At 35.6% G+C, this 13,026-nt stretch overlaps 1 protein-coding gene across 1 annotated transcript; it reads right to left on the reverse strand.

Moving 5' to 3' along the window:
- Positions 1–4,147: 4,147 nt before the first annotated feature.
- LOC101889785 (serine protease snake) lies at positions 4,148–10,692 on the reverse strand. The gene is made up of 7 exons (XM_020034655.2): positions 10,570–10,692; positions 10,289–10,504; positions 5,191–5,258; positions 5,015–5,130; positions 4,709–4,944; positions 4,491–4,648; positions 4,148–4,432 (listed from the first exon to the last, which is right to left on the reverse strand). The coding sequence occupies exons 1-7, from the start codon at positions 10,619–10,621 to the stop codon at positions 4,247–4,249; spliced, it is 1,032 nt and encodes a 343-aa protein (XP_019890214.2). The 5' UTR covers positions 10,622–10,692; the 3' UTR covers positions 4,148–4,246.
- Positions 10,693–13,026: the final 2,334 nt, after the last annotated feature.

Consider the following 13,026-nt stretch of genomic DNA (forward strand, 5'->3'; position numbering starts at 1 on the left):
TAGTTCGTAATGAGTTTCACCTCCGGAACATTGGCACATTGTACATATAGGTCCACATTTTTCTTTAGCCCCATATAATGATACCGCCCGATATTCCATACTTTGATATGTTACATTTTGTTACGGAAATTGACATTCATAGTTCGAAATGGGTTCTAGCATCGGTGGCGGATCATTGTATATATATGTCCACGTTTTCATTTTGCCCCATATAAATGAACCTCCCGACATTTTGACGATTTTTCGGATATTTTTCCACGGATCTGTTTAAAAGGCAGTATTTGTAGTTTGTAATAGGTTTTAGCTTCTGTGGCTGAACATTGTATGTATAGGTCCACATTTTCGTATAGCCCCATATAAAAGTACCTCCCAATATTCGGTATTTTGATGATTTTGCATCATTTTCCACGGATTTGTCTCAAAAAATGGTATTTGTAGTTCGTAATGAGTTTCACCTCCGGAACATTGGCACATTGTACATATAGGTCCACATTTTTCTTTAGCCCCATATAATGATACCGCCCGATATTCCATACTTTGATATGTTACATTTTGTTACGGAAATTGACATTCATAGTTCGAAATGGGTTCTAGCATCGGTGGCGGATCATTGCATATATATGTCCACTTTTTCATTTTGCCCCATATAAATGAACCTCCCGACATTTTGACGATTTTTCGGATATTTTTCCACGGATCTGTTTAAAAGGCAGTATTTGTAGTTTGTAATAGGTTTTAGCTTCTGTGGCTGAACATTGTATGTATAGGTCCACATTTTCGTATAGCCCCATATAAAAGTACCTCCCAATATTCGGTATTTTGATGATTTTGCATCATTTTCCACGGATTTGTCTCAAAAAATGGTATTTGTAGTTCGTAATGAGTTTCACCTCCGGAACATTGGCACATTGTACATATAGGTCCACATTTTTCTTTAGCCCCATATAATGATACCGCCCGATATTCCATACTTTGATATGTTACATTTTGTTACGGAAATTGACATTCATAGTTCGAAATGGGTTCTAGCATCGGTGGCGGATCATTGTATATATATGTCCACGTTTTCATTTTGCCCCATATAAATGAACCTCCCGACATTTTGACGATTTTTCGGATATTTTTCCACGGATCTGTTTAAAAGGTAGTATTTGTAGTTCGTAATGGGTTTTAGCTTCTGTGGCGGAACATTGTATGTATAGGTCCACATTTTCGTATAGCCCCTATATAACAGTACCTCCCAATATTCGGTATTTTGATGATTTTGCAGCATTTTCCACGGATTTGTCTAAAAATTCGTATTTGTAGTTCATAATGGGTTTTAGATCTGGTGGCAGAACATTAATTATCTAGGTACCTAATGGTGGAGGGTATTAAAGGTTCTGGACGGCCAAACTTAATGCATTTTTATTTGTTTGTTTTACAGCCCTTTGTACCATGGTACAATGAAGACAAGGTAGGCTAACTTTGAAAAAATTGCAAGTATAGAGGTTTACCTGTTTGGCTTGTAATTTCAGAATTACTATCAAAACAATAAAAAAGCAAACACCTTATTGCATTGATTTTGAATAAATAATTTAAAACCCAAAAACTGAATGAAAGGTCAAAATTTATTTTCCAAATCATGTTCTATATATCTATTATGGTTTATTTCGCGACAAAAACTGTAGATTTTGTCGATGCATTCGTTGCAATAAGCATTTTGAAAACACCCGAATTTGACAATTTTCTGAACAATTTTTTTTATTATTGAAAAGAAGACACACACATAAGCAAATGAAGTTGACATATTAAGCCAGAAAAATAACAAAAAAAATTAAATCATATGGTATTTCTGCCCTACCTTGAATTCATTGTTCCATGCTTTTTCCTTATTACTTTGTTCTTTGGGGACTTATTTTGAAATTGGATGAAGAATAATCTATGTCATGAAATATGGCGTTAAACCAAACATGGTTTTAGTGAGGATTCAGACTTTTAATGTATTCCGGGCACCACAGTAGAACTATATGACAAATTAGATTATTTTGACTTGCGATTATTTTCTTTAAAGAAAATTTTAAACCATATCTGGGGAAAACAACCAAAAAAATTTGGTCCATAATTTAACAATGAATCATTTTAAAAACGATCAATGTAGGCAATAATAAAATTTAATTATCAGAGTCCGTGCTCTGTATAGAAAGTTCATCGCGTTCAGGGACGAAGCTCATTTTTGGTTCGATGGGTACGTAAACAAAAGAGTTTTCTGTGTTTCTTTTCTCTTTCGAGACGAGCTTAATGATCTGAAATTTGCAGTGAAAAGGAAAGCCAGATAGACACTATCACACACTCACCACTATACGACGCGTTTCGCCGTTGGTTAAGCGGCTCATCAGGCATATTTGGTGTGGATGATAGCTTACAAGGGCCGTTCTCTGGAAAGTAGTATATATTTCGAACTTATTGCAAATTAGCATATTCGAATTATACACTAGAAACTCTCCAGGTTCGACTCAAGTTCTATTGGCAGATCTTTTTCACAGCAAAGTTTTGTTTTTGTAGTGATGGATTTTTTGTCCACAACAGCTACATTGCTTCCAATGCATACACTTGTTTTAGTGCTGCTTTAGGAAGACGGGTTAATGGCTCTGAACGTAGAGACGGCAACTTCTAGTTGGCTGCACACCGAGGTCCGCGGTTCAAATCCCACAGCCAGGCTCGGCTGAATTTTTGAGTTTTGCCTTGTTAAGGCGAAGATCATATGTTTTATGATTTATGTGTTTGTTTTCTCTTTCGAGACGAGCTTAATGATCTGAAATTTGCAGTGAAAGGGAAAGCCAGATAGACACTATCACACACTCACCACTATGCGACGCGTTTCGGGTTGAACCATACTTTTTAAAAGATTCTGAAAATCGAAACGTAACTGTGAAGAGAAGAACCGTCACACGCTGCCCGAATGTTGTTATGTGGTATCTTGGCCATTCCCGACGAAGCGCTTGCTTGAGGTAATCGACACTTTGGTATTTTTTAGTGCCAACCTTGCTTTCCAAAATACTCCAGACACAATAGTCTAACGGATTGGTATCCGGGTACTTTGATCGCCATTGTGCACTGAAAATGAAGCGAGGAACCTCATTTTGTACACATTCTTGGGTGGCGCGTGCTGAGTGTTGTTGTCCTGTCGTGTTGGAATGTCCAAAGTTTGCGGCCAAAATGTTTGCATGTCCAAGGCTTTAATACTCCCTCCAGAATATTTTATCCATAATATTCGGCATTTATTCTGATGCCACGGTCGATTAAAACGAGCGGAGAGCGACCATCGGCTGTTATGGCGGCCCACACCATCACCATGGCCGGAGCTTGAGTTCTGGTGGCTGACCTCTTTGACAAGTAAACACGATCATTTTGTTTGTTTACAAACTGCTGGACAACGAATGTTGTCTAATCGGAGAAAACCAACTTCGGCAGTTCACCACTTTCGGTCAAGCGAAGCAACTCTTTAGCCCTTTTGAACCATTTCTGCTGATGCTGCTGTTTTCGTCCGTCCACTTCCTTGACGTCAGGCTACGCTACCAGTATTACGGTAACGAGCGACGTTACGAGACACAAAAGATTTATTCACATTTAAATGATTGAGTACTCTAACGATGGCCACTTGTGGTTTTCCAGCCAAATATAAAGAAATCACACTATCACGCTTGAATTCCTTCACGAATAACTGTTTTTCTGGAAAATTTTCACCAAAATGCTTTCGTACGCTTGTAAGCAAAATAATGAGCTGTCACTGGAATAATTTTAACAGCTGTCGAACGGATGGCTTAGAAATGACAGCAGTCTGAAGTTGGTTGACTTTTTTTCATCTCACGCTGTATATCAGTTGAATTAAAGACTTCATGATTTTTTTCTGAATTTTATGTCTTTTAAACCCTACTATAGTTGTTAAAAATTACACTTTATATTTTAACGTTATTTTTTATACGGTCATAGGACGAGAAGGTATATCTGTAGCCAGAAACCACTGATACGTTCACAACTGCTGTATGTAAAATGTTTTTCAAATGAACCATTTGAATTTTTTTACTAAATTACAGCAGCATTATTTTAAAGGAAATCTAATATACCTATATTTACATTGCGTGGAACCTTAATAAAATAAAAGAAATTAAAATATAATTAAGTTCCTATATTATAAACATGCGAATGTCTATATTGAACATTTAAAACTCGTAGAAATTTAAACAAACACACAATCACTTAAAATTTAAACGGCTCGGGTTTTATTATATACCACATTATCTATCCAGTCGACATATTCCGAAACTCTTGTATATACTCCAGGTATTTCCAAGGCACAACCTCGGCCGAACGAAGTAATCCCTACAACAAATGGCGTATTAAATCCTTGGGGATTAATTGAATTCATAATTAATGGACCACCCGAATCACCCTGAAAAGTAAAAGAAATTTGGAATTCATTAAACACCAACTGTAATGCGGAATACTACCTGGCATGTATCGCTGTTTCTCTCAAAATCCTGGGCACAAAATTGACTTTCGTGTAGGCCCCTAGGCAAAGTTGCTTCATCTCTAAAATGGGTTGAACACTGTTTATTTGGCACAACCGATAAATAAGTTTTCAGCAAGCTGTCAGAAGTGGGACCCGCTAGAAATAGAAACTAATTTAATTTATTAACTTAATTCTTTAAGAAATTAATGAATATACCGAATTGTGTAGTTCCATAACCAATTGCTGTCAAATTTACTTTGTCCATCGCATACAGACTCCAAATACAGGCTGAGGTTTCTATTACATATTGCTCAAGTTTTATTAGCGCTATATCATGATATGATTCGTTTCGTTTGTAGTCAGGATAAACAATAATTTCAGCAATGTTAATCGGTTTATTGATAGTGTCTTTTAAATTATTACCACCCACCAAAACGACAGAAGGTGCTTGCCTAGTTTTTTACAGGGGAAATGAAAATATTAAAAGCTTTAATTACTATTTTTGGAATTTCTGTGTATTACCCATTTAGACGAGCACAATGAGCGGCTGTTAGAACATAAGTTGGTGTTATTAAAACTCCACCGCATTTATACTCGAAGGGTTCATCGAAAAATGTTGACTCCCAACCCAACGCGGCCTTTTAAATGAAATAAAGAAAATAGTAATCACTTTTAGCAATCAGAGGATTCTAACCTACCATGTAAGGAAATTCCTTTTCCTTGGTGAGTAAGCCCCGTATAATATTTACTATCGGTACGCCACATCCTTGGAAAAATAAAATACTTAATTAAATATTTAACATAACATAATCCGCAATATTTTTAAAAGCTCTTAAAAGTAGATCAATATGCATTACAAAATTTGAGTTATTAAATATGTGAGCTACGTCTAATTATGTAACTGTTTTTATACCCTACGCCACAAGGTGGTCAGGGTATTATGTCTTTGTGCATTTGTTTGTAACAGGCAAAAGGAAACGAGATAGACCTATTGTTCCTTTCGATGATCTGCCTAGAATCACATTCTGAGTCGATTTATGCATGTACGTCCGTCTTTCCGTCCATCCGTCTGTCCATGTATTTTTGTAAACAAGGTACAGTTCGCATTTATTGCCCTATCCGGATGAAATTTTGCACATTTGTTTGACCCAAGGACTTTTTATTGTGCACCAAACGTGTAACAACAGTATGGAATTTTGCACATACAACCAAATTAGGCCTGAAAATAAGTATGCCAAATTTGATCGAAATCGGTTCAGATAAAGCCATTGCTCCCATATATATTGTTCATTCGATTTGTTAGTTTTGTCCTCCGCAGCCGTAATATGCAGTCTGTAACAACAATATTTTGGGAAATATATCAAATACAGCTCAGAAATATCTTCGCCAAATTTTATCGAGATCGGTTTTGATTTGGATATAGCTCCCATATATATCTTTATCCGATTTCAAATTAATTGTGAACCAAATGGGCAAAACAAGTCCGAATTAGAAAGATACAAATGCTTCGGCATATTGAGTCTTTTGAACTTTAAATTATAATTATAATCATATCGTGTATGATTGAATTCTCCCATAAAAACTTTTAATTGTTATGTGTCAATTCAATTTAAGTTTGTGTATCCGTCCATGTTAAGTTTTAATCAATCTAAAGGTCGAATTTAATTTCCGATGCTCGCGAAATTTTACATTAGATCAGGGCTATGGTTAGAAAATTACTCTATAATTTCGGAGTTGATCGCAAAACAACTAAATATAAACTTAATCTACGCCTGATTTTTGCATGTCACAATTTCGGTCCATTCGAAGCAAAGTTATAGCCCTCTTTATATTTTAGTTATATACCAAATTTGTCATTCAATCGTGAACGTTTTAAGTGCTAAAGTCAATTTCCGGCAAAATTAAAAAAAAACTGCAACCAAATTCAGACTGCTGTCATTTCTAAGCCACTCGTCCGACAGCCGTTAAAATTATTCCAGTGACAGCTCATTATATTCTTTACAAGCGTACAAATGCATTTTGGTGAGAATCTTCCAGAAAAAAAGTTATTCCTGATGGAATTCAAACGTGATAGTGTGATTTCCTTATATTTGGCTGGAAAACCACAAGTGGCTATCGTTAGAGCACTCCAGCATTGAAATGAGAATAAATCTCGTTACCGTGATACTGGTAGCGTAGCCAAACGAAAACAGCAACATCAGCAGAATTGGTTCGAAAAGTAAAGAAGCGACTTGATCGAAACCCCCGTCGCAGTGGCCGATAAATGGCTCGTGAGCTGAACATAAAGCCATTGAAAATCCAAAAAGTGCAAGAACTTACACCGCAACAGAACGAAAATAGACTCAAAAGAGCTGAAGAGTTGCTTTGCTTGGGCGAAAGTGGTGAACTGCCGAATTTGATTTTCTCCGATGAGAAAACATTCGTTGTCCAGCAGTTTGTAAACAAAGTGATCGTGTTTACTTGGCAAAGAGGTCAGCTGAAAATGTGGACCCTCGGTTGGCCACAAGAACTCAAGCGACGGCCATGGTGATGGTGTAGGCCGCCATAACAGCCGATGGTCGCTCTCTGCTCGTGGCATCAGAATATTATCGCGCAAATATTCTGGAGGTTGTATTAAAGCCTTGGGCACGCAAACATTTTGGCCGCAGATCTTGGACATTTCGACAGGACTCATCACCATCGCACTCAGCACGCGCCACCCTAGAATGGTTACAAAACAAGGTTCTTCGCTTCATTTCCAGCGCACAATGGCCACCAAAATCTCCAGATACCAATACGTTGGACTATTGTGTCAGGAGTATTTTGGACAGCAAGGTTGGCACTAAAAAATACCAAAGTTTCCATCACCTCAAGTAAGCGCTTCGCCGGGAATATGCCAAAATACCGCAGAGCAACATTTGGACAGAGTGTGGCGGTTTCATTGGCCGTCTGAAGGCCATAATTCGTGCCAAATGTCCTCAATTCGAACAAAACTAAACTTGTATTATAATTAAATGGTAAATCCGACATTTTTTGCTTTCATTCAACAAAATTTAAAAAAAAAAATGTAAAAATTATGGCGTTTGACTTTATTGCAGTTTTTTTATCTCACCCTGTAGTATTGTATATTAACTTTGTCGTTCCATTTGTAACTCCTCGAAATACCCATGTCAGTATATATACTCCAGATCTGCGTAAAAGTCTTAGTCAATTAAACGATATTCGTCATTGAGATAGAAGGGGACAATTGAGATAGTTTAATTTCGTAAATGAGACGTGTTGGCACACGTTTTCGTATAGCTTCCATATCCCCATAATATATCTCCCCATATTCCTTTTTTGATGATTTTAGACACAAATTTAATATATTTAATTAAAATAACCGAAGGTACAGAATATTACAAAAAAGCAAGTAAAGAAAGTCTTAAAGTCGGGCTGGGCCGACTTTATGATACCCTAAATCACTTTGCTAGTTTAGTAGAGCTCCACATAACAATTAAATGCTTTTATGGGAGAATTCAATCATACACGATATGATTATAATTATAATTTAAAGTTCAAAAGACTCAATATGCCGAAGCATTTGTATCTTTCAAATTCGGACTTGTATTGCCCATTTGGTTCACAATTAATTTGAAATCGGATAAAGATATATATGGGAGCTATATCCAAATCAAAACCGATATCGATAAAATTTGGCAAAGATATTTCTGAGCGGTATTTGATATATTTCCCTGAATATCGTTGTTACGGAGTGCATATTAAGGCTGTGGGTAACAAATATAACAAATCGAATGAACACTATATATGGGAGCTATAGCTATATCTGAACCGATCTTCACCAAATTTGACATACTAGCTTCTAGACTCAATTCGGTCTTAAGTGCCAAATTCCATCCCATTTGGACAAATATTAGACGTTGGGTGCACAATAAAAAGTAAATCGGACGAAGTTATATATGGGAGCTATATCCAAATCAGTACAGATCTCGATAAAATTTAGCAAATGTATTACTGAGTTGTATTTGATATATTTCTCCAAATATTGTTGTTGCAGAGTGCATATTACGGCAGCGAAGGACAAAAATAACAAATCGGATGAACAATATATATGGGAGCTATAGCTATATCTGAACCGATTTCGATCAAATTCGGCATACTTATTTCTAGGCCTAATTTAGGCAAAATTCCATACATTTCGGGCTGATATTACACGTTTGGTACACAAAAGAGCAAATCGGACGAAGATATATATATATGGGAGCTATATCTAAATTTTGACCGATTATCTCCAATATCAATAGGGTTCGTCCTTGGGCCAAACAAATGATCTGTGCAAATTTTCATCTGGATCGGGCAATAAATGCGACCTTAACTTTGTTTACAAAAATGCATCGACAGTCGGACGGGCATGCATAAATCGACTCAGAATGTGATTCTATGCAGATCATCAAAAGGAACTATGGGTCTATCTTGTTTCCTTTTGCCTGTTACAAACAAATGCACAAAGACATAATACCCTGACCACCTTGTTGTGTAGGGTATAAAAATACATAAACAAAAGTGTATAAATGAGACGTAACAAGTAAAAAAGCAGTAAGTTCGGCTGGGCTGAACTTTGAATACCCTCCCCTATTTGGTGCGAATTCGGAAATTTTCAAAAAGATAACATGATAACATGCCTCCATATCCCCATAATGTACCTCCCCATATTCCTTTTTTGCTGATTTTAGACACGCTTTTAATAGATTTAATTAAAATAACCGAAGGTACAGAATATTGCAAAAAAAAAAACAAAAAACAAAAAAAAAAATACATAAACATAACAACCTGCACCACAGTGTGTAAATATGATATGTATCAAGTAAAAAAACAGTAAGTTCGGCTGGGCTGAACTTTGAATACAATTTTTAAAAATATAACATACGCTAAAAATTCTGTCAAAATCATAAAAATATCGAATATAACCGCTATAATACCGAATATCGGGGGTACCGTTTTATGGGGGTTATACGATATCGTAGACCTATATAGACAATTTTCTTTCAGGTTTTAAAGTAGTCAGAAAGAAAATGTGGCTAAAATCGCCAAAATACCGAATATCGGGGGCCACCGTTGTATAGGGGCTATACGATATAGTAGACCGATGTAATCAATTTTCTTTCAGGTTTTAAAGTACTAAGAAAGAAATCCTTGTGTGGATTTTCAAACAATTCCATTAAAAATGTGGCTAATTATTATTTCGATGAGTTACAGTCAGAATATCGGACTTAGTATACCCTCCATAATATGTATGGTGGAGGGTATAAAAAAGTCAAAATGTATATGAAATTAATTTTCAATGAAGACAATGTTTCTTATTTTTTCAAAATTATACCACTAAGCAATGCTGCGAAGAAAAATCATATCAGCAAAATATTCTATCTTTGAAGAAGTTCAGGGTTAAGTCAAAAGTGATCAAGCTATAAAATAGAATTGGAAATCTGAACCGAAGCAAAAGTTGGTGTTCTTGACATTGTTAGCAATGGGCAGCACTGTTTATCTGACTTCTATAATATTAAACAACACCTGAATTCTAATATTTTAAAAGTTATGCTATATTCATATGTATGCAGCATGTATATATCTCCCTAGCAAAGAGTAAAAACAACATTAACGTGAATCGCGAATAACTTATAACGATGCTAGTGTTCCTATGAACTCCGCTACAACGAAATATTTGCTTCTGTATAGGTAGAAATTCATAATTACAGCTTTTCTATACTTCCAACATCACTAACTGCTGCATATGGCAAAATTATCGTCTATTTTACTTACCATCAGTTAGTTTTCTAGGTTTATATTCACTCCACAAGTTATATTTGCAACAAACATAGGTATTATTATTGTGGCGGTAGCATTCTGTTGCATCTTTCCCCGTTATGGCGGCTGCACAATTTTCTAAGGGCACACAATTTCCATTTGAATTGTCGGGAAATTTACATTCTGTCGGAATTTTCTCTGTAACTTGTTGAGCCTCAGGAGACGATGCCACTGTAATATTAAGATATGTTCTTTTTCAATATTAGTTTTCATTTTATTTCACGAAAAATAATTACCACATTGAAAATGATGCAGTGCTAGAATTATGAATGTGATTTTGATAAACATTGAATCGGACAATGCAAATACATTGATACGTCGTCTTGCAGCGTTGTTTATGAATGATTCTATTATTTGAAGATCTGTGATTTACTGAAGCTTTCACGAGTTTTTAATCATGTTGAGTACAAAAACGTGTCAGTTCACTCAATTCTTGTTTTGAAAAAATGTGAAATGTACATTTGCTTCGATTGTGTTTGTCTACACATGTATACAAAATTTAATAAAAAATACAATATTAACAATAAAATCAATATAGTGATATTTTTGTTTATGTACATGGGATTATCATTTGATAAATAATTATTAAAATGAATACATAGGTGAAGAAATTTAAAAAAAATTAAAGTAGTTTATTTACAGGGCGAGATAAAAAAAAATGCAACAAAGTCAAACGCCATAATTTTTACATTTATTCATTTTTTGCTGTAATATTCGGCATTTATTCTGATGCCACGGTCGAATAATACGAGCGGAGAGCGACCATCGGCTGTAATGGCGGCCCACACCATCGCCATGGCCGGCGCTTGAGTTCTGATGGCCAAGCGAAGGTGTACATTTTCAGCTGACCTCTTTGGCAAGTAAACACGATCATTTTGTTTGTTTACAAACTGCTGGACAACGAATATTTTCTCATCGAAGCGAAGCAACTCTTTAGCTCTTTTGAGTCTATTTTCTTTCTGTTGCGGTGTAAGTTCATGCACTTTTTGGAATTTCAGTGGCTTTACTCCGAGCTCATTTTTCAATATTTGGCGAATGGAATATTGCGCTATGTTCAGCCTACGAGCCATTTTTCGGCCACTGCGGCGTGGGTTTCGATCAAGTCAATTCTACACTTTTCGAACCATTTCTTCTGAAGTTGCTGTTTTCTTCGGTCCACTTCCTTGACGTCGGGCTACGCTACCAGTATCACGGTAACGAGCGATGTTACGAGACACAAAAGATTTGTTCACATTTAAATGCTGGAGTGCTCTAACGATAGCCACTTGAGGTTTTCCAGCCAAATATAAAGAAATCACGCTGGAATTCCATCGCGAATAACTTATTTTCTGGAAAATTCACACAAGAATGGTTACAAAATGAGAGGAACCTCATTTCCGGAGAACAATGGCCACCAAAATCACTGGATACCAATTCATTGGACTATTGTGTCTGGAGTATTTGGGAAAGCGAGGTTAGCACAAAAACGTACCAAAGTGTAGATCACATCAAGCAAGCGCTTCGCCTGGAATGGAACAAAATACCGCAGAGCAACATTCGAACAAATCTAAACTTATTATAAATTTTGATGCTATTTCCGAAATTTTTTGCTTTCATTCAATAAAATTAATAAAAAAAAATGCAAAAATTATGACGATTGACTTTGTTGCAGTTTTTTTTTATCTCATCCTGTAATTTCTTGATTGAATTCGTCGTGTTTTATGACACATTCCATTAACGAGATTTTGTGCAATTTCAATGCGGCCTAAACTTTCTTAGACAAAGTATTTACAATATAAATGATAAAATGGTAAATGGTTTTTATATAAAAAAAACCTGTTGTCTTATATCCTATAATTTATTGAAATTGACGTAAACTATTTTGTCTACTTTTTTCTTTAGAAAAAAGAGTTTCCCAAACTCTTAGCTGATTCTTAATTGTAAAAGCCATGTCGATCATATCGCTATGATATTTTTATGTAACTAAAAAAAAAAACTTTAGTACAAACTATGATATCATTACTTAAAACAAGTAAAAAAACATTAACATTAAACATTTTAATACCCTCCTCCGTAGGGTTAAGGAAACATTTTTATATAAAAGTATCTGAATTCAATCATGTTTACAATAAACTTCATATACCAGTAAGATCGTTTGCATAATGCAGTTAAACTTATCAAAAACCCGTAAAGTGTGCGAGCCATTCCAAAACGGGAACCTTCAAGAATTGTCATCTATCAAATCTTTTAAATACCAAATTTGGATCAATTATGTGGGTAAATGGGACTAGGATTATCAAAATACCGAATATCAGTGGGTATCGTTATGTGTGCGTTGTATGAAAATGTGGAACTAAATATTCAATGTTCTGCCCCCGGGCTTGAACCCATTATGAACTAAAAATACTAACTTTTATCAAACTATCGGATATCGGAAGGTACCGTTAAATGGGGATATACCAAAACATGGACCTTCACGTAAAATGTTTTGCAACAGGAGCTACAACCCTTTACGAACTACAGATACCAATTTCTGGACCAATCCATTAAAAAATGTGCAAAAATCATCAAAACACCGAATATCGGGAGGTTCCGTTATATGGAGGCAATTTCGAAATGTGGATCTATACATGCAATGTTTTGCCAAACAAGCCAGAACCCATTATGATCCACAAATACCAATTTTTAGACAAATTCGTGGAAAATATGGGAAA

Source organism: Musca domestica, unplaced genomic scaffold (assembly GCF_030504385.1).
Source record: "Musca domestica strain aabys unplaced genomic scaffold, Musca_domestica.polishedcontigs.V.1.1 4, whole genome shotgun sequence".
NCBI classification, from domain to species: domain Eukaryota; kingdom Metazoa; phylum Arthropoda; class Insecta; order Diptera; family Muscidae; genus Musca; species Musca domestica.

Excerpts from the sequence above, each read along its gene's own strand:
- LOC101889785 (XM_020034655.2), bottom strand. The coding sequence starts at position 10,621 with ATGTTTATCAAAATCACATTCATAATTCTAGCACTGCATCATTTTCAA. Across the intron at positions 10,505-10,569 it reads ACTGCATCATTTTCAATGTG|TGGCATCGTCTCCTGAGGCT; the intron begins GTAATTATTTTT and ends TTAATATTACAG. Across the intron at positions 5,131-5,190 it reads AAAAGGAATTTCCTTACATG|GCCGCGTTGGGTTGGGAGTC; the intron begins GTAGGTTAGAAT and ends TTCATTTAAAAG.